This window comes from Lathyrus oleraceus, chromosome 3, assembly GCF_024323335.1.
Source record: "Lathyrus oleraceus cultivar Zhongwan6 chromosome 3, CAAS_Psat_ZW6_1.0, whole genome shotgun sequence".
Classification (NCBI taxonomy): domain Eukaryota; kingdom Viridiplantae; phylum Streptophyta; class Magnoliopsida; order Fabales; family Fabaceae; genus Lathyrus; species Lathyrus oleraceus.
This window is the reverse complement of record NC_066581.1, coordinates 507,224,948-507,247,072: the sequence shown is the minus strand read 5'-3', so window position 1 is coordinate 507,247,072 and position 22,125 is coordinate 507,224,948. Positions and strand designations below refer to the sequence as shown.

Below are 22,125 nucleotides of genomic sequence, written 5' to 3'. Positions count from 1 at the left end.
ATTAATACATTTAAGCTTTCACATAAATAATAATATGATTTGTCCTATATAATAATTGCTAAACTTTGATAATTTGGCATATTTAATGAATAAGTTAAATAAAATATTTTAAAGTAGTTTGATTTTAATTTTTTTTTTCATAATCTAAAAAGGATTTCTTTTTGTTGCTATAACTTATAATTAAAGTCAAAGGTATTGATTATTAATATAAAGTGAATTCTAGTACTTATATATATATATATATATATATATATTATATATATATCTATATATATATATATATATATATATATATTCCATTTCTCTTACATTGTCCCTGCATTTTCAAAGTTCTATTTGATATTATTGAGTGTGTTAGTAACATCATGAAGCTAGGAAGCATTGTCCTATTTGTTGCTGCTTTGATTGCTCTCTTAAACCTTAGCTATGGATCTGGTATATTATTATTATTATTATTATTATTATTATTATTTTATTTTTATATTTTTTTTTGTTGATACTTTTTTCTATAATGTTGTTCATGTAGGTACAAAACCCAATATCAAAATTGTCCTAAGGTTCTTACAGGATTGAGTGGTGACTGTCTGCATGCTCAGCGTAACTGCAATGCTGAATTTAATGCAAGGTTTAAAGGTGTCCAGGCTCGTCGTTGTAGATGTGACACTACTGTTAATACACACACATGCTCATGTTGTATAGTTTGTGGATTAAATGGGCATCAAAATAATGACTTTTTTATAAGTCAAGATGATTGCTTATAATTAAGGAAATTTGATAAATAATAACCTCACATCTTATTGTATGAGGTTTTATATTTTGGGTCTCGGACTTACATTTTTTTTAGTATATCTTAAAGTTTGATGTTTGATTGAATAATGACAAACTCACAAGTGATTTAACAAGCACAAAATAAATCTTTAAAAAAAAATTAAAATTGAGAAATATAATAAAGTGTGTTAGTTTTAATATCATCGTTTTTTTTTTCTTATTATATCCTTAATCACTTTTAATGTATTTTATTAATTTATCTGTACATTATTTAAAAGAATTATTAAAAATTTTAATTAATACTAAATTGCAATTTGTTTTTTTAGTGACAAAAAATTATTAATAATGAGATTAATTGTTATACACTGTTAGTGTAAAAAAATTTACAGTGTCAATATATCACAATCATCCGTTTGTGTTACTTTATATGTGATTATAATAAAAGTCAAATTTCTCTAAATGGAAGATGTGTCAAAGAAAGAAGGATGAGAAAGTTGAAAGGTGGTGTGAAATAATGACAACAAATTTGATAGATTTGACAATCATTTTGGTTAGAATTCGAGTTTAATGGGTTCATATATAAAGAAAAGGTGAGGATATTCACCCATAACCTTAAGATGATAGGTTGGTGAATTCTCTCACTTATGAATGCTCAAATCTCCATATTTCCAACCAATGTGAGACTATTACCCACACTACTCACATTTGATTGGTGAGAGACACACCACATATTCACCAAAAAACCTTAAGGTGATAGGTGGATAAATTTTCTCTTATAAATGCTCAAGTCTCCATATTTCCAATCAATGTGAGACTATTATCCCCACTACTCACACTTGATAAATTCTCAACAAAAGCATGTAATTTGTAATTGCAAAGTAACAAATAGTATGGTTTGGTTGTGTAATTTGTAATTGCAAAGTAACATGTAGCATGGTTATATGTGAAAAGCAAGTATTGGAAAAAAAATACCCTCAAATTGGTGATGTGGCAGAATTAGAATATAAGATAAGAAGATATTTATCACAATACGTTATCTTTATATAGATACATTGCAATTTTAACTATGTTTTAATCTTCAATAATGTGTATTTATGTTATATGATGTCAATTAGTCTTTCGATTTATTAAAAATGAATTTAAAAATTAAATATAAAAATTTTAGAAGGCATGGTTTATAAAGAGATCAAAAGTGTGGATGAAATTTTAAAAGGCCTATTCTTTAAAAAGTTATTTTAAAAAATTTAAAATTAAAATTTAGAATATTTAGGAGAACCACAAATATATATTTAATGCTATTTTATATTATATGATAGTTGACGTTTAAAAATATAAACTGCGGTAAATATTTTGTATTTATGTTAAAAGAAAATTTCAATATTTTAAATATATTATTTAAATTCACAACAAATTGTACAATCAATATTTTATTAATACATTTAAGCTTTCACATAAATAATAATATGATTTGTCCTATATAATAATTGCTAAACTTTGATAATTTGGCATATTTAATGAATAAGTTAAATAAAAATATTTTAAAAGTAGTTTGATTTTAATTTTTTTTTCATAATCTAAAAAGGATTTCTTTTTGTTGCTATAACTTTATAATTAAAGTCAAAGGTATTGATTATTAATATAAAGTGAATTCTAGTAATATATATATATATATATATATATATATATATATTCTATATATATATATATATAGATATATATATATATATATATTTATATATATATATATATATATATATCTATATATAGCTATATATATATATATATATCTATATATATATTCCATTTCTCTTACATTGTACCTGCATTTTCAAAGTTCTATTTGATATTATTGAGTGTGTTAGTAACATCATGAAGCTAGGAAGCATTGTCCTATTTGTTGCTGCTTTGATTGCTCTCTTAAACCTTAGCTATGGATCTGGTATTATTATTATTATTTATTATTTTATTTTTATATTTTTTTTGTTGATACTTTTTTCTATAATGTTATTCATGTAGGTATAGAACCCAATATCAAATATTGTCCTAAGGTTCTTACAGGATTGAGTGGTGACTGTGTGCATGCTTAGCGTGACTGCAATGCTGAATTTAATGCAAGGTTTAAAGGTGCTCAGGCTCGTCGTTGTAGATGTGACACTACTGTTAATACACACACATGCTCATGTTGTATAGTTTGTGGATTAAATGGGCATCAAAATAATGACTTTTTTATAAGTCAAGATGATTGCTTATAATTAAGGAAATTTGATAAATAATAACCTCACATCTTATTGTATGAGGTTTTATATTTTGGGTCTCGGACTTACATTTTTTTAGTATATCTTAAAGTTTGATGTTTGATTGAATAATGACAAACTCACAAGTGATTTAACAAGCACAAAATAAATCTAAAAAAAAATAATTAAATTGAGAAATATAATAAAGTGTGTTAGTTTTAATATCATCGTTTTTTTTTCTTATTATATCCTTAATCACTTTTAATGTATTTTATTAATTTATCTGTACATTATTTAAAAGAATTATTAAAATTTTTAATTAATACTAAATTGCAATTTGTTTTTTAGTGACAAAAAATTATTAATAATGAGATTAATTGTTATACACTGTTAGTGTAAAAAAATTTACAGTGTCAATATATCACAATCATCCGTTTGTGTTACTTTATATGTGATTATAATAAAAGTCAAATTTCTCTAAATGGAAGAGGTGTCAAAGAAAGAAGGATGAGAAAGTTGAAAGGTGGTGTGAAATAATGACAACAAATTTGATAGATTTGACAATCATTTTGGTTAGAATTCGAGTTTAATGGGTTCATATATAAAGAAAAGGTGAGGATATTCACCCATAACCTTAAGATGATAGGTTGGTGAATTCTCTCACTTATGAATGCTCAAATCTCCATATTTCCAACCAATGTGAGACTATTACCCACACTACTCACATTTGATTGGTGAGAGACACACCACATATTCACCAAAAACCTTAAGGTGATAGGTGGATAAATTTTCTCTTATAAATGCTCAAGTCTCCATATTTCCAATCAATGTGAGACTATTATCCCCACTACTCACACTTGATAAATTCTCAACAAAAGCATGTAATTTGTAATTGCAAAGTAACAAATAGTATGGTTTGGTTGTGTAATTTGTAATTGCAAAGTAACATGTAGCATGGTTTATATGTGGAAAGCAAGTATTGGAAAGAAAAATACCCTCAAATTGGTGATGTGGCAGAATTAGAATATAAGATAAGAAGATATTTATCACAATACGTTATCTTTATATAGATACATTGCAATTTTAACTATGTTTTAATCTTCAATAATGTGTATTTATGTTATATGATGTCAATTAGTCTTTCGATTTATTAAAAATGAATTTAAAAATTAAAATAAAAAATTTTAGAAGGCATATTTATAAAGAGATCAAAAGTGTGGATGAAAATTTTAAAAGGCCTATTCTTTAAAAAGTTTTTTAAAAAATTTAAAATTAAATTTAGAATATTTAGGAGAACCACCAATATATATTTAATGCTATTTTATATTATATGATAGTTGACGTTAAAAATATAAACTGTGGTAAATATTTTGTTATTATGTTAAAAGAAAATTCAATATTTTAAATATATTATTTAAATTCACAACAAATTGTACAATCAATATTTATTAATACATTTAAGCTTTCACATAAATAATAATATGATTTGTCCTATATAATAATTGCTAAACTTTGATAATTGGCATATTTAATGAATAAGTTAAATAAAATATTTTAAAAGTAGTTTGATTTTAATTTTTTTTTTCATAATCTAAAAAGGATTTCTTTTTGTTGCTATAACTTTATAATTAAAGTCAAAGGTATTGATTATTAATATAAAGTGAATTCTAGTAATATATATATATATATATATATATATATATATATATATATTTATATATATAATATATATATATATATATATATATATATATATATATATATATATATATATATATATATATATATATATATTCCATTTCTCTTACATTGTCCCTGCATTTTCAAAGTTCTATTTGATATTATTGAGTGTGTTAGTAACATCATGAAGCTAGGAAGCATTGTCCTATTTGTTGCTGCTTTGATTGCTCTCTTAAACCTTAGCTATGGATCTGGTATATTATTATTATTATTATTATTATTATTTTATTTTTATATTTTTTTTTGTTGATACTTTTTTCTATAATGTTATTCATGTAGGTATAGAACCCAATATCAAATATTGTCCTAAGGTTCTTACAGGATTGAGTGGTGACTGTGTGCATGCTTAGCGTGACTGCAATGCTGAATTTAATGCAAGGTTTAAAGGTGCTCAGGCTCGTCGTTGTAGATGTGACACTACTGTTAATACACACACATGCTCATGTTGTATAGTTTGTGGATTAAATGGGCATCAAAATAATGACTTTTTTATAAGTCAAGATGATTGCTTATAATTAAGGAAATTTGATAAATAATAACCTCACATCTTATTGTATGAGGTTTTATATTTTGGGTCTCGGACTTACATTTTTTTTAGTATATCTTAAAGTTTGATGTTTGATTGAATAATGACAAACTCACAAGTGATTTAACAAGCACAAAATAAATCTTTAAAAAAAAATTAAAATTGAGAATATAATAAAGTGTGTTAGTTTTAATATCATCGTTTTTTTCTTATTATATCCTTAATCACTTTTTAATGTATTTTATTAATTTATCTGTACATTATTTAAAAGAATTATTAAATTTTTTAATTAATACTAAATTGCAATTTGTTTTTTTAGTGACAAAAAATTATTAATAATGAGATTAATTGTTATACACTGTTAGTGTAAAAAAATTTACAGTGTCAATATATCACAATCATCCGTTTGTGTTACTTTATATGTGATTATAATAAAAGTCAAATTTCTCTAAATGGAAGATGTGTCAAAGAAAGAAGGATGAGAAAGTTGAAAGGTGGTGTGAAATAATGACAACAAATTTGATAGATTTGACAATCATTTTGGTTAGAATTCGAGTTTAATGGGTTCATATATGAAGAAAAGGTGAGGATATTCACCCATAACCTTAAGATGATAGGTTGGTGAATTCTCTCACTTATGAATGCTCAAATCTCCATATTTCCAACCAATGTGAGACTATTACCCACACTACTCACATTTGATTGGTGAGAGACACACCACATATTCACCAAAAAGCCTTAAGGTGATAGGTGGATAAATTTTCTCTTATAAATGCTCAAGTCTCCATATTTCCAATCAATGTGAGACTATTATCCCCACTACTCACACTTGATAAATTCTCAACAAAAGCATGTAATTTGTAATTGCAAAGTAACAAATAGTATGGTTTGGTTGTGTAATTTGTAATTGCAAAGTAACATGTAGCATGGTTTATATGTGAAAAGCAAGTATTGGAAAAAAAAATACCCTCAAATTGGTGATGTGGCAGAATTAGAATATAAGATAAGAAGATATTTATCACAATACGTTATCTTTATATAGATACATTGCAATTTTAACTATGTTTTAATCTTCAATAATGTGTATTTATGTTATATGATGTCAATTAGTCTTTCGATTTATTAAAAATGAATTTAAAAATTAAATATAAAAATTTTAGAAGGCATGGTTTATAAAGAGATCAAAAGTGTGGATGAAAATTTTAAAAGGCCTATTCTTTAAAAAGTTATTTTAAAAAATTTAAAATTAAAATTTAGAATATTTAGGAGAACCACAAATATATATTTAATGCTATTTTATATTATATGATAGTTGACGTTTAAAAATATAAACTGCGGTAAATATTTTGTATTTATGTTAAAAGAAAATTTCAATATTTTAAATATATTATTTAAATTCACAACAAATTGTACAATCAATATTTTATTAATACATTTAAGCTTTCACATAAATAATAATATGATTTGTCCTATATAATAATTGCTAAACTTTGATAATTTGGCATATTTAATGAATAAGTTAAATAAAAATATTTTAAAAGTAGTTTGATTTTAATTTTTTTTTTCATAATCTAAAAAGGATTTCTTTTTGTTGCTAAAACTTTATAATTAAAGTCAAAGGTATTGATTATTAATATAAAGTGAATTCTAGTATATATATATATATATATATATATATATATATATATATATATATATATATATATATATATATATATATATATATATATATATATATATATATTCCATTTCTCTTACATTGTCCCTGCATTTTCAAAGTTCTATTTGATATTATTGAGTGTGTTAGTAACATCATGAAGCTAGGAAGCATTGTCCTATTTGTTGCTGCTTTGATTGCTCTCTTAAACCTTAGCTATGGATCTGGTATATTATTATTATTATTATTATTATTATTATTATTATTATTATTATTATTTTATTTTTATATTTTTTTTGTTGATACTTTTTTCTATAATGTTATTCATGTAGGTATAGAACCCAATATCAAATATTGTCCTAAGGTTCTTACAGGATTGAGTGGTGACTGTCTGCATGCTTAGCGTGACTGCAATGCTGAATTTAATGCAAGGTTTAAAGGTGCTCAGGCTCGTCGTTGTAGATGTGACACTACTGTTAATACACACACATGCTCATGTTGTATAGTTTGTGGATTAAATGGGCATCAAAATAATGACTTTTTTATAAGTCAAGATGATTGCTTATAATTAAGGAAATTTGATAAATAATAACCTCACATCTTATTGTATGAGGTTTTATATTTTGGGTCTCGGACTTACATTTTTTTTAGTATATCTTAAAGTTTGATGTTTGATTGAATAATGACAAACTCACAAGTGATTTAACAAGCACAAAATAAATCTTTAAAAAAAAATTAAAATTGAGAAATATAATAAAGTGTGTTAGTTTTAATATCATCGTTTTTTTTCTTATTATATCCTTAATCACTTTTTAATGTATTTTATTAATTTATCTGTACATTATTTAAAAGAATTATTAAAATTTTTAATTAATACTAAATTGCAATTTGTTTTTTTAGTGACAAAAAATTATTAATAATGAGATTAATTGTTATACACTGTTAGTGTAAAAAAATTTACAGTGTCAATATATCACAATCATCCGTTTGTGTTACTTTATATGTGATTATAATAAAAGTCAAATTTCTCTAAATGGAAGATGTGTCAAAGAAAGAAGGATGAGAAAGCTGAAAGGTGGTGTGAAATAATGACAACAAATTTGATAGATTTGACAATCATTTTGGTTAGAATTCGAGTTTAATGGGTTCATATATAAAGAAAAGGTGAGGATATTCACCCATAACCTTAAGATGATAGGTTGGTGAATTCTCTCACTTATGAATGCTCAAATCTCCATATTTCCAACCAATGTGAGACTATTACCCACACTACTCACATTTGATTGGTGAGAGACACACCACATATTCACCAAAAAACCTTAAGGTGATAGGTGGATAAATTTTCTCTTATAAATGCTCAAGTCTCCATATTTCCAATCAATTTGAGACTATTATCCCCACTACTCACACTTGATAAATTCTCAAAAAAAGCATGTAATTTGTGATTGCAAAGTAACAAATAGTATGGTTTGGTTGTGTAATTTGTAATTGCAAAGTAACATGTAGCATGGTTTATATGTGAAAAGCAAGTATTGGAAAAAAAAATACTCTCAAATTGGTGATGTGGCAGAATTAGAATATAAGATAAGAAGATATTTATCACAATACGTTATCTTTATATAGATACATTGCAATTTTAACTATGTTTTAATCTTCAATAATGTGTATTTATGTTATATGATGTCAATTAGTCCTTCGATTTATTAAAAATGAATTTAAAAATAAATATAAAAATTTTAGAAGGCTTGTTTTATAAAGAGATCAAAAGTGTGGATGAAAATTTTAAAAGGCCTATTCTTTAAAAAGTTATTTTAAAAAATTAAAAATAAAAATTTAGAATATTTAGGAGAACCACAAATATATATTTAATGCTATTTTATATTATATGATAGTTGACGTTTAAAAATATAAACTGTGGTAAATATTTTGTATTTATGTTAAAAGAAAATCTCAATATTTTAAATAATTTATTTAAATTCCCAACAAATTGTACAATCAATATTTTATTAATACATTTAAGCTTTCACATAAATAATAATATAATTTGTCCTATATAATAATTGCTAAACTTTGATAATTTGGCATATTTAATGAATAAGTTAAATAAAAATATTTTAAAACTAGTTTTATTTTAATTTTTTTTTTCATAATCTAAAAAGGATTTCTTTTTGTTGCTATAACTTTATATTTAAAGTCAAAGGTATTGATTATTAATATAAAGTGAATTCTAGTAATATATATATATATATATATTCCATTTCTCTTACATTGTCCTTGCATTTTCAAAGTTCTATTTGATATTATTGAGTGTGTTAGTAACATCATGAAGCTAGGAAGCATTCTCCTATTTGTTGCTGCTTTGATTGCTCTCTTAAACCTTAGCTATGGATCTGGTATATTATTATTATTATTATTATTATTATTATTATTATTATTATTATTATTTTTATTATTATTTTGATTTTATTTTTATATATTTTTTTTTGTTGAAATTTTTTTCTATAATGTTATTCATGTAGGTATAGAACCCAATATCAAATTCTGTCCTAAGGTTCTTACAGGATTGAGTGGTGACTGTCTGCATGCTCAGCGTGACTGCAATGCTGAATTTAATGCAAGGTTTAAAGGTGCTCAGGCTCGTCGTTGTAGATGTGACACTACTGTTAATACACACACATGCTCATGTTGTATAGTTTGTGGATTAAATGGGCATCAAAATAATGACTTTTTTATAAGTCAAGATGATTGCTTATAATTAAGGAAATTTGATAAATAATAACCTCACATCTTATTGTATGAGGTTTTATATTTTGGGTCTCGGACTTACATTTTTTTTAGTATATCTTAAAGTTTGATGTTTGATTGAATAATGACAAACTCACAAGTGATTTAACAAGCACAAAATAAATCTAAAAAAAAATAATTAAAATTGAGAAATATAATAAAGTGTGTTAGTTTTAATATCATCGTTTTTTTTCTTATTATATCCTTAATCACTTTTTAATGTATTTTATTAATTTATCTGTACAATATTTAAAAGAATTATTAAAATTTATAATTAATACTAAATTGCAATTTGTTTTTTTAGTGACAAAAAATTATTAATAATGAGATTAATTGTTATACACTGTTAGTGTAAAAAAATTTACAGTGTCAATATATCACAATCATCCGTTTGTGTTACTTTATATGTGATTATAATAAAAGTCAAATTTCTCTAAATGGAAGATGTGTCAAAGAAAGAAGGATGAGAAAGTTGAAAGGTGGTGTGAAATAATGACAACAATTTTGATTGATTTGACAATCATTTTGGTTAGAATTCGAGTTTAATGGGTTCATATATAAAGAAAAGGTGAGGATATTCACCCATAACCTTAAGATGATAGGTGGGTGAATTCTCTCACTTATGAATGCTCAAATCTCCATATTTCCAACCAATGTGAGACTATTACCCACACTACTCACATTTGATTGGTGAGAGACACACCGCGTATTCACCAAAAAACCTTAAGGTGATAGGTGGGTAAATTTTCTCTTATAAATGCTCAAGTCTCCATATTTCCAATCAATGTGAGACTATTATCCCCACTACTCACACTTGATAAATTCTCAACAAAAGCATGTAATTTGTAATTGCAAAGTAACAAATAGTATGGTTTGGTTGTGTAATTTGTAATTGCAAAGTAACATGTAGCATGGTTTATTTGTGAAAAGCAAGTATTGGAAAAAAAATACCCTCAAATTGGTGATGTGGCAGAATTAGAATATAAGATAAGAAGATATTTATCACAATACGTTATCTTTATATAGATACATTGCAATTTTAACTATGTTTTAATCTTCAATAATGTGTATTTATGTTATATGATGTCAATTAGTCCTTCGATTTATTAAAAATGAAGTTAAAAATAAATATAAAAATTTTAGAAGGCCTGTTTTATAAAGAGATCAAAAGTGTGGATGAAAATTTTAAAAAGCCTATTCTTTAAAAAAATATTTTAAAAAATTAAAAATAAAAATTTAGAATATTTAGGAGAACCACAAATATATATTTAATGCTATTTTATATTATATGATAGTTGACGTTTAAAAATATAAACTGTGGTAAATATTTTGTATTTATGTTAAAAGAAAAACTAAATATTTTAAATATATTATTTAAATACCCAAAAAATTGTACAATCAATATTTTATTAATACATTTAAGCTTTCACATAAATAATAATATAATTTGTCCTATATAATAATTGCTAAACTTTGATAATTTGGCTTATTTAATAAATAAGTTAAATAAAAATATTTTAAAACTAGTTTTATTTTTAAACATTTTTTTCATAATTTAAAAAGGATTTCTTTTTGTTGTTATCACTTCTAAATACAGGTGTCTCTTTATAAAACCACAGAAATTAACAATTCTTATAGTACTTTTAAATTCATAGATATAACTTTATAATTAAAGTCAAAGGTATTTATTATTAACATAAAGTGAGTTCTAGTAATATATATATATATATATATATATATATATATATATATATATATATATATATATATATATATATATTATATATATATATATATTTTATTTTTTTTTATTTTTATATATATATTTTTTTGTAGAAATTTTTTTCTATAATGTTATTCATGTAGTTATAGAACCCAATATCAAATATTGTCCTAAGGTTCTTACTGGATTGAGTGGTGACTGTCTGCATGCTCAGCGTGACTGCAATGCTGAATTTAATGCAAGTTTTAAAGGTGCTCAGGCTCGTCGTTGTAGATGTGACACTACTGTTAATACACACACATGCTCATGTTGTATAGTTTGTGGATTAAATGGGAATCAGAATAATGACTTTTTTGTAAGTCAAGATGATTGCTTATAATTAAGGAAATTTGATAAATAATAACCTCACATCTTATTGTATGAGGTTTTATATTTTGGGTCTCGGACTTACATTTTTTTTAGTATATCTTAAAGTTTGATGTTTGATTGAATAATGACAAACTCACAAGTGATTTAACAAGCACAAAATAAATCTAAAAAAAAATATTAAAATTGAGAAATATAATAAAGTGTGTTAGTTTTAATATCATCGTTTTTTTTTCTTCTTATATCCTTAATCACTTATTAATGTATTTTATTAATTTATCTGTACAATATTTAAAAGAATTATTAAAATTTTTAATTAATACTAAATTGCAATTTGTTTTTTTAGTGACAAAAAATTATTAATAATGAGATTAATTGTTATACACTGTTAGTGTAAAAAAATTTACAGTGTCAATATATCACAATCATCCGTTTGTGTTACTTTATATGTGATTATAATAAAAGTCAAATTTCTCTAAATGGAAGATGTGTCAAAGAAAGAAGGATGAGAAAGTTGAAAGGTGGTGTGAAATAATGACAACAATTTTGATTGATTTGACAATCATTTTGGTTAGAATTCGAGTTTAATGGGTTCATATATAAAGAAAAGGTGAGGATATTCACCCATAACCTTAAGATGATAGGTGGGTGAATTCTCTCACTTATGAATGCTCAAATCTCCATATTTCCAACCAATGTGAGACTATTACCCACACTACTCACATTTGATTGGTGAGAGACACACCGCGTATTCACCAAAAAACCTTAAGGTGATAGGTGGGTAAATTTTCTCTTATAAATGCTCAAGTCTCCATATTTCCAATCAATGTGAGACTATTATCCCCACTACTCACACTTGATAAATTCTCAACAAAAGCATGTAATTTGTAATTGCAAAGTAACAAATAGTATGGTTTGGTTGTGTAATTTGTAATTGCAAAGTAACATGTAGCATGGTTTATTTGTGAAAAGCAAGTATTGGAAAAAAAATACCCTCAAATTGGTGATGTGGCAGAATTAGAATATAAGATAAGAAGATATTTATCACAATACGTTATCTTTATATAGATACATTGCAATTTTAACTATGTTTTAATCTTCAATAATGTGTATTTATGTTATATGATGTCAATTAGTCCTTCGATTTATTAAAAATGAAGTTAAAAATAAATATAAAAATTTTAGAAGGCCTGTTTTATAAAGAGATCAAAAGTGTGGATGAAAATTTTAAAAAGCCTATTCTTTAAAAAAATATTTTAAAAAATTAAAAATAAAAATTTAGAATATTTAGGAGAACCACAAATATATATTTAATGCTATTTTATATTATATGATAGTTGACGTTTAAAAATATAAACTGTGGTAAATATTTTGTATTTATGTTAAAAGAAAAACTAAATATTTTAAATATATTATTTAAATACCCAAAAAATTGTACAATCAATATTTTATTAATACATTTAAGCTTTCACATAAATAATAATATAATTTGTCCTATATAATAATTGCTAAACTTTGATAATTTGGCTTATTTAATAAATAAGTTAAATAAAAATATTTTAAAACTAGTTTTATTTTTAAACATTTTTTTCATAATTTAAAAAGGATTTCTTTTTGTTGTTATCACTTCTAAATACAGGTGTCTCTTTATAAAACCACAGAAATTAACAATTCTTATAGTACTTTTAAATTCATAGATATAACTTTATAATTAAAGTCAAAGGTATTTATTATTAACATAAAGTGAGTTCTAGTAATATATATATATATATATATATATATATATATATATATATATATATATATATATATATATATATATATATATATATATTATATATATATATATATATATATAATATATATATAGATATATATATATATATATATATTATATATATATTTTTATATATATATATTATTTTTTATTTTATTTATTTTTATATATATATTTTTTTGTAGAATTTTTTTCTATAATGTTATTCATGTAGTTATAGAACCCAATATCAAATATTGTCCTAAGGTTCTTACTGGATTGAGTGGTGACTGTCTGCATGCTCAGCGTGACTGCAATGCTGAATTTAATGCAAGTTTTAAAGGTGCTCAGGCTCGTCGTTGTAGATGTGACACTACTGTTAATACACACACATGCTCATGTTGTATAGTTTGTGGATTAAATGGGAATCAGAATAATGACTTTTTTGTAAGTCAAGATGATTGCTTATAATTAAGGAAATTTGATAAATAATAACCTCACATCTTATTGTATGAGGTTTTATATTTTGGGTCTCGGACTTACATTTTTTTTAGTATATCTTAAAGTTTGATGTTTGATTGAATAATGACAAACTCACAAGTGATTTAACAAGCACAAAATAAATCTAAAAAAAATATTAAAATTGAGAAATATAATAAAGTGTGTTAGTTTTAATATCATCGTTTTTTTTTCTTCTTATATCCTTAATCACTTATTAATGTATTTTATTAATTTATCTGTACAATATTTAAAAGAATTATTAAAATTTTTAATTAATACTAAATTGCAATTTGTTTTTTTAGTGACAAAAAATTATTAATAATGAGATTAATTGTTATACACTGTTAGTGTAAAAAAATTTACAGTGTCAATATATCACAATCATCCGTTTGTGTTACTTTATATGTGATTATAATAAAAGTCAAATTTCTCTAAATGGAAGATGTGTCAAAGAAAGAAGGATGAGAAAGTTGAAAGGTGGTGTGAAATAATGACAACAATTTGATTGATTTGACAATCATTTTGGTTAGAATTCGAGTTTAATGGGTTCATATATAAAGAAAAGGTGAGGATATTCACCCATAACCTTAAGATGATAGGTGGGTGAATTCTCTCACTTATGAATGCTCAAATCTCCATATTTCCAACCAATGTGAGACTATTACCCACACTACTCACATTTGATTGGTGAGAGACACACCGCGTATTCACCAAAAAACCTTAAGGTGATAGGTGGGTAAATTTTCTCTTATAAATGCTCAAGTCTCCATATTTCCAATCAATGTGAGACTATTATCCCTACTACTCACACTTGATAAATTCTCAACAAAAGCATGTAATTTGTAATTGCAAAGTAACAAATAGTATGGTTTGGTTGTGTAATTTGTAATTGCAAAGTAACATGTAGCATGGTTTATTTGTGAAAAGCAAGTATTGGAAAAAAAATACCCTCAAATTGGTGATGTGGCAGAATTAGAATATAAGATAAGAAGATATTTATCACAATACGTTATCTTTATATAGATACATTGCAATTTTAACTATGTTTTAATCTTCAATAATGTGTATTTATGTTATATGATGTCAATTAGTCCTTCGATTTATTAAAAATGAAGTTAAAAATAAATATAAAAATTTTAGAAGGCCTGTTTTATAAAGAGATCAAAAGTGTGGATGAAAATTTTAAAAAGCCTATTCTTTAAAAAAATATTTTAAAAAATTAAAAATAAAAATTTAGAATATTTAGGAGAACCACAAATATATATTTAATGCTATTTTATATTATATGATAGTTGACGTTTAAAAATATAAACTGTGGTAAATATTTTGTATTTATGTTAAAAGAAAAACTAAATATTTTAAATATATTATTTAAATACCAAAAAATTGTACAATCAATATTTTATTAATACATTTAAGCTTTCACATAAATAATAATATAATTTGTCCTATATAATAATTGCTAAACTTTGATAATTTGGCTTATTTAATAAATAAGTTAAATAAAAATATTTTAAAACTAGTTTTATTTTTAAACATTTTTTTCATAATTTAAAAAGGATTTCTTTTTGTTGTTATCACTTCTAAATACAGGTGTCTCTTTATAAAACCACAGAAATTAACAATTCTTATAGTACTTTTAAATTCATAGATATAACTTTATAATTAAAGTCAAAGGTATTATTATTAACATAAAGTGAGTTCTAGTAATATATAAATATATATATATATATATATATTATATAATATATATATATATATATTATATTTATATATATATATATATATATTATTATTATTTTTATTTTATTTTTATATATATATTTTTTTGTAGAAATTTTTTTCTATAATGTTATTCATGTAGTTATAGAACCCAATATCAAATATTGTCCTAAGGTTCTTACTGGATTGAGTGGTGACTGTCTGCATGCTCAGCGTGACTGCAATGCTGAATTTAATGCAAGTTTTAAAGGTGCTCAGGCTCGTCGTTGTAGATGTGACACTACTGTTAATACACACACATGCTCATGTTGTATAGTTTGTGGATTAAATGGGAATCAGAATAATGACTTTTTTGTAAGTCAAGATGATTGCTTATAATTAAGGAAATTTGATAAATAATAACCTCACATCTTATTGTATGAGGTTTTATATTTTGGGTCTCGGACTTACATTTTTTTTAGTATATCTTAAAGTTTGATGTTTGATTGAATAATGACAAACTCACAAGTGATTTAACAAGCACAAAATAAATCTAAAAAAAATATTAAAATTGAGAAATATAATAAAGTGTGTTAGTTTTAATATCATCGTTTTTTTTTCTTCTTATATCCTTAATCACTTTTTAATGTATTTTATTAATTTATCTGTACAATATTTAAAAGAATTATTAAAATTTTTAATTAATACTAAATTGCAATTTGTTTTTTTAGTGACAAAAAATTATTAATAATGAGATTAATTGTTATACACTGTTAGTGTAAAAAAATTTACAGTGTCAATATATCACAATCATCCGTTTGTGTTACTTTATATGTGATTATAATAAAAGTCAAATTTCTCTAAATGGAAGATGTGTCAAAGAAAGAAGGATGAGAAAGTTGAAAGGTGGTGTGAAATAATGACAACAATTTTGATTGATTTGACAATCATTTTGGTTAGAATTCGAGTTTAATGGGTTCATATATAAAGAAAAGGTGAGGATATTCACCCATAACCTTAAGATGATAGGTGGGTGAATTCTCTCACTTATGAATGCTCAAATCTCCATATTTCCAACCAATGTGAGACTATTACCCACACTACTCACATTTGATTGGTGAGAGACACACCACGTATTCACCAAAAAACCTTAAGGTGATAGGTGGGTAAATTTTCTCTTATAAATGCTCAAGTCTCCATATTTCCAATCAATGTGAGACTATTATCCCCACTACTCACACTTGATAAATTCTCAACAAAAGCATGTAATTTGTAATTGCAAAGTAACAAATAGTATGGTTTGGTTGTGTAATTTGTAATTGCAAAGTAACATGTAGCATGGTTTATTTGTGAAAAGCAAGTATTGGAAAAAAAATACCCTCAAATTGGTGATGTGGCAGAATTAGAATATAAGATAAGAAGATATTTATCACAATACGTTATCTTTATATAGATACATTGCAATTTTAACTATGTTTTAATCTTCAATAATGTGTAATTATGTTATATGATGTCAATTAGTCCTTCGATTTATTAAAAATGAAGTTAAAAATAAATATAAAAATTTTAGAAGGCCTGTTTTATAAAGAGATCAAAAGTGTGGATGAAAATTTTCAAAAGCCTATTCTTTAAAAAAATATTTTAAAAAATTAAAAATAAAAATTTAGAATATTTAGGAGAACCACAAATATATATTTAATGCTATTTTATATTATATGATAGTTGACGTTTAAAAATATAAACTGTGGTAAATATTTTGTATTTATGTTAAAAGAAAAACTAAATATTTTAAATATATTATTTAAATACCCAAAAAATTGTACAATCAATATTTTATTAATACATTTAAGCTTTCACATAAATAATAATATAATTTGTCCTATATAATAATTGCTAAACTTTGATAATTTGGCATATTTAATGAATAAGTTAAATAAAAATATTTTAAAACTAGTTTTATTTTTAAACATTTTTTTCATAATTTAAAAAGGATTTCTTTTTGTTGTTATCACTTCTAAATACAGGTGTCTCTTTATAAAACCACAGAAATTAACAATTCTTATAGTACTTTTAAATTCATAGATATAACTTTATAATTAAAGTCAAAGGTATTTATTATTAACATAAAGTGAGTTCTAGTAATATATATATATATATATATATATATATATATATATATATATATATATTAATATATATATATATATATATATATATATATATATATATATATATTATTATATTTTTTTTATTTTATTTTTATATATATTTTTTTGTAGAAATTTTTTCTATAATGTTATTCATGTAGTTATAGAACCCAATATCATATATTGTCCTAAGGTTCTTACTGGATTGAGTGGTGACTGTCTGCATGCTCAGCGTGACTGCAATGCTGAATTTAATGCAAGTTTTAAAGGTGCTCAGGCTCGTCGTTGTAGATGTGACACTACTGTTAATACACACACATGCTCATGTTGTATAGTTTGTGGATTAAATGGGAATCAGAATAATGACTTTTTTGTAAGTCAAGATGATTGCTTATAATTAAGGAAATTTGATAAATAATAACCTCACATCTTATTGTATGAGGTTTTATATTTTGGGTCTCGGACTTACATTTTTTTTAGTATATCTTAAAGTTTGATGTTTGATTGAATAATGACAAACTCACAAGTGATTTAACAAGCACAAAATAAAACTAAAAAAAATATTAAAATTGAGAAATATAATAAAGTGTGTTAGTTTTAATATCATCGTTTTTTTTTCTTCTTATATCCTTAATCACTTATTAATGTATTTTATTAATTTATCTGTACAATATTTAAAAGAATTATTAAAATTTTTAATTAATACTAAATTGCAATTTGTTTTTTTAGTGACAAAAAATTATTAATAATGAGATTAATTGTTATACACTGTTAGTGTAAAAAATTTTATAGTGTCAATATATCACAATCATCCGTTTGTGTTACTTTATATGTGATTATAATAAAAGTCAAATTTCTCTAAATGGAAGATGTGTCAAAGAAAGAAGGATGAGAAAGTTGAAAGGTGGTGTGAAATAATGACAACAAATTTGATTGATTTGACAATCATTTTGGTTAGAATTCGAGTTTAATGGGTTCATATATAAAGAAAAGGTGAGGATATTCACTCATAACCTTAAGATGATAGGTGGGTGAATTCTCTCACTTATAAATGCTCAAATCTCCATATTTCCAACCAATGTGAGACTATTATCCACACTACTCACATTTGATTGGTGAGAGACACACCACATATTCACCAAAAAACCTTAAGGTGATAGGTGGGTAAATTTTCTCTTATAAATGCTCAAGTCTCCATATTTCCAATCAATGTGGGACTATTATCCCCACTACTCACACTTGATAAATTCTCAACAAAAGCATGTAATTTGTAATTGCAAAGTAACAAATAGTATAGTTTGGTTGTGTAATTTGTAATTGCAAAGTAACATGTAGCATGGTTTATTTTTGAAAAGCAAGTATTGGAAAAAAAATACCCTCAAATTGGTGATGTGGCAGAATTAGAATATAAGATAAGAAGATATTTATCACAATACGTTATCTTTATATAGATACATTGCAATTTTAACTATGTTTTAATCTTCAATAATGTGTATTTATGTTATATGATGTCAATTAGTCTTTCGATTTATTAAAAATGAATTTAAAAATTAAATATAAAAATTTTAGAAGGCCTGGTTTATAAAGAGATCAAAAGTGTGGATGAAAATTTTAAAAGGCCTATTCTTTAAAAAGTTATTTTAAAAAATTTAAAATTAAAATTTAGAATATTTAGGAGAACCACAAATATATATTTAATGCTATTTTATATTATATGATAGTTGGCGTTTAAAAATATAAACTGCGGTAAATATTTTGTATTTATGTTAAAAGAAAATCTCAATATTTTAAATATATTATTTAAATTCACAACAAATTGTACAATCAATATTTTATTAATACATTTAAGCTTTCACATAAATAATAATATAATTTGTCCTATATAATAATTGCTAAACTTTGATAATTTGGCATATTTAATGAATAAGTTAAATAAAAATATTTTAAAACTAGTTTTATTTTAATTTTTTTTTTCATAATCTAAAAAGGATTTCTTTTTGTTGCTATAACTTTATATTTAAAGTCAAAGGTATTGATTATTAATATAAAGTGAATTCTAGTAATATATATATATATATATATATATATATATATATATATATATATATATTATATATATATATATATATATAATATATATATATATATATATATATATATATATATATATATATATATATATATATATATATATATATATATATATATATATATATATTCCATTTCTCTTACATTGTCCCTGCATTTTCAAAGTTCTATTTGATATTATTGAGTGTGTTAGTAACATCATGAAGCTAGGAAGCATTCTCCTATTTGTTGCTGCTTTGATTGCTCTCTTAAACCTTAGCTATGGATCTGGTATATTATTATTATTATTATTATTATTATTATTATTTTTATTATTATTTTGATTTTATTTTTATATATTTTTTTTGTTGATACTTTTTTCTATAATGTTATTCATGTAGGTATAGAACCCAATATCAAATTCTGTCCTAAGGTTCTTACAGGATTGAGTGGTGACTGTCTGCATGCTCAGCGTGACTGCAATGCTGAATTTAATGCAAGGTTTAAAGGTGCTCAGGCTCGTCGTTGTAGATGTGACACTACTGTTAATACACACACATGCTCATGTTGTATAGTTTGTGGATTAAATGGGCATCAAAATAATGACTTTTTTATAAGTCAAGATGATTGCTTATAATTAAGGAAATTTGATAAATAATAACCTCACATCTTATTGTATGAGGTTTTATATTTTGGGTCTCGGACTTACATTTTTTTTAGTATATCTTAAAGTTTGATGTTTGATTGAATAATGACAAACTCACAAGTGATTTAACAAGCACAAAATAAATCTAAAAAAAAATTAAAATTGAGAAATATAATAAAGTGTGTTAGTTTTAATATCATCGTTTTTTTTTCTTATTATATCCTTAATCACTTATTAATGTATTTTATTAATTTATCTGTACAATATTTAAAAGAATTATTAAATTTTTTAATTAATACTAAATTGCAATTTGTTTTTTTAGTGACAAAAAATTATTAATAATGAGATTAATTGTTATACACTGTTAGTGTAAAAAAATTTATAGTGTCAATATATCACAATCATCCGTTTGTGTTACTTTATATGTGATTATAATAAAAGTCAAATTTCTCTAAATGGAAGATGTGTCAAAGAAAGAAGGATGAGAAAGTTGAAAGGTGGTGTGAAATAATGACAACAAATTTGATTGATTTGACAATCATTTTGGTTAGAATTCGAGTTTAATGGGTTCATATATAAAGAAAAGGTGAGGATATTCACTCATAACCTTAAGATGATAGGTGGGTGAATTCTCTCACTTATGAATGCTCAAATCTCCATATTTCCAACCAATGTGAGACTATTACCCACACTACTCACATTTGATTGGTGAGAGACACACCACATATTCACCAAAAAACCTTAAGGTGATAGGTGGGTAAATTTTCTCTTATAAATGCTCAAGTCTCCATATTTCCAATCAATGTGGGACTGTTATCCGCACTACTCACACTTGAAAAATTCTCAACAAAAGCATGCAATTTGTAATTGCAAAGTAATAAATAGTATGGTTTGGTTGTGTAATTTGTAATTGCAAAGTAACATGTAGCATGGTTTATTTGTGAAAAGCAAGTATTGGAAAAAAAATACCCTCAAATTGGTGATGTGGCAGAATTAGAATATAAGATAAGAAGATATTTATCACAATACGTTATCTTTATATAGATACATTGCAACTTTAACTATGTTTTAATCTTCAATAATGTGTATTTATGTTATATGATGTCAATTAGTCTTTCGATTTATTAAAAATGAATTTAAAAATTAAATATAAAAAATTTAGAAGGCCTGGTTTATAAAGAGATCAAAAGGGTGGATGAAAATTTTAAAAGGCCTATTCTTTAAAAAGTTATTTTAAAAAATTTAAAATTAAAATTTAGAATATTTAGGAGAACCACAAATATATATTTAATGCTATTTTATATTATATGATAGTTGACGTTTAAAAATATAAACTGCGGTAAATATTTTGTATTTATGTTAAAAGAAAATCTCAATATTTTAAATATATTATTTAAATTCACAACAAATTGTACAATCAATATTTTATTAATACATTTAAGCTTTCACATAAATAATAATATGATTTGTCCTATATAATAATTGCTAAACTTTGATAATTTGGCATAT

At 23.8% G+C, this 22,125-nt stretch overlaps 1 protein-coding gene across 50 annotated transcripts; it reads left to right on the top strand.

Moving 5' to 3' along the window:
- Nucleotides 1-281: 281 nt before the first annotated feature.
- On the top strand, nt 282-20,660 carry LOC127128433 (uncharacterized). Of its 50 annotated transcripts, none has more exons than XM_051057764.1 (4): nt 282-435; nt 7,258-7,289; nt 9,477-9,552; nt 18,173-18,353. In XM_051057764.1, the coding sequence occupies exons 1-4, from the start codon at nt 366-368 to the stop codon at nt 18,298-18,300; spliced, it is 306 nt and encodes a 101-aa protein (XP_050913721.1). In that variant the 5' UTR covers nt 282-365; the 3' UTR covers nt 18,301-18,353. The 50 variants fall into 50 exon arrangements, with proteins under 50 accessions (XP_050913721.1, XP_050913731.1, XP_050913723.1 ...); XM_051057774.1 differs by lacking the exon at nt 7,258-7,289 and adding an exon at nt 5,022-5,053; XM_051057766.1 differs by lacking the exon at nt 7,258-7,289 and adding an exon at nt 2,785-2,816.
- The last annotated feature ends 1,465 nt before the right edge of the window (nt 20,661-22,125 follow it).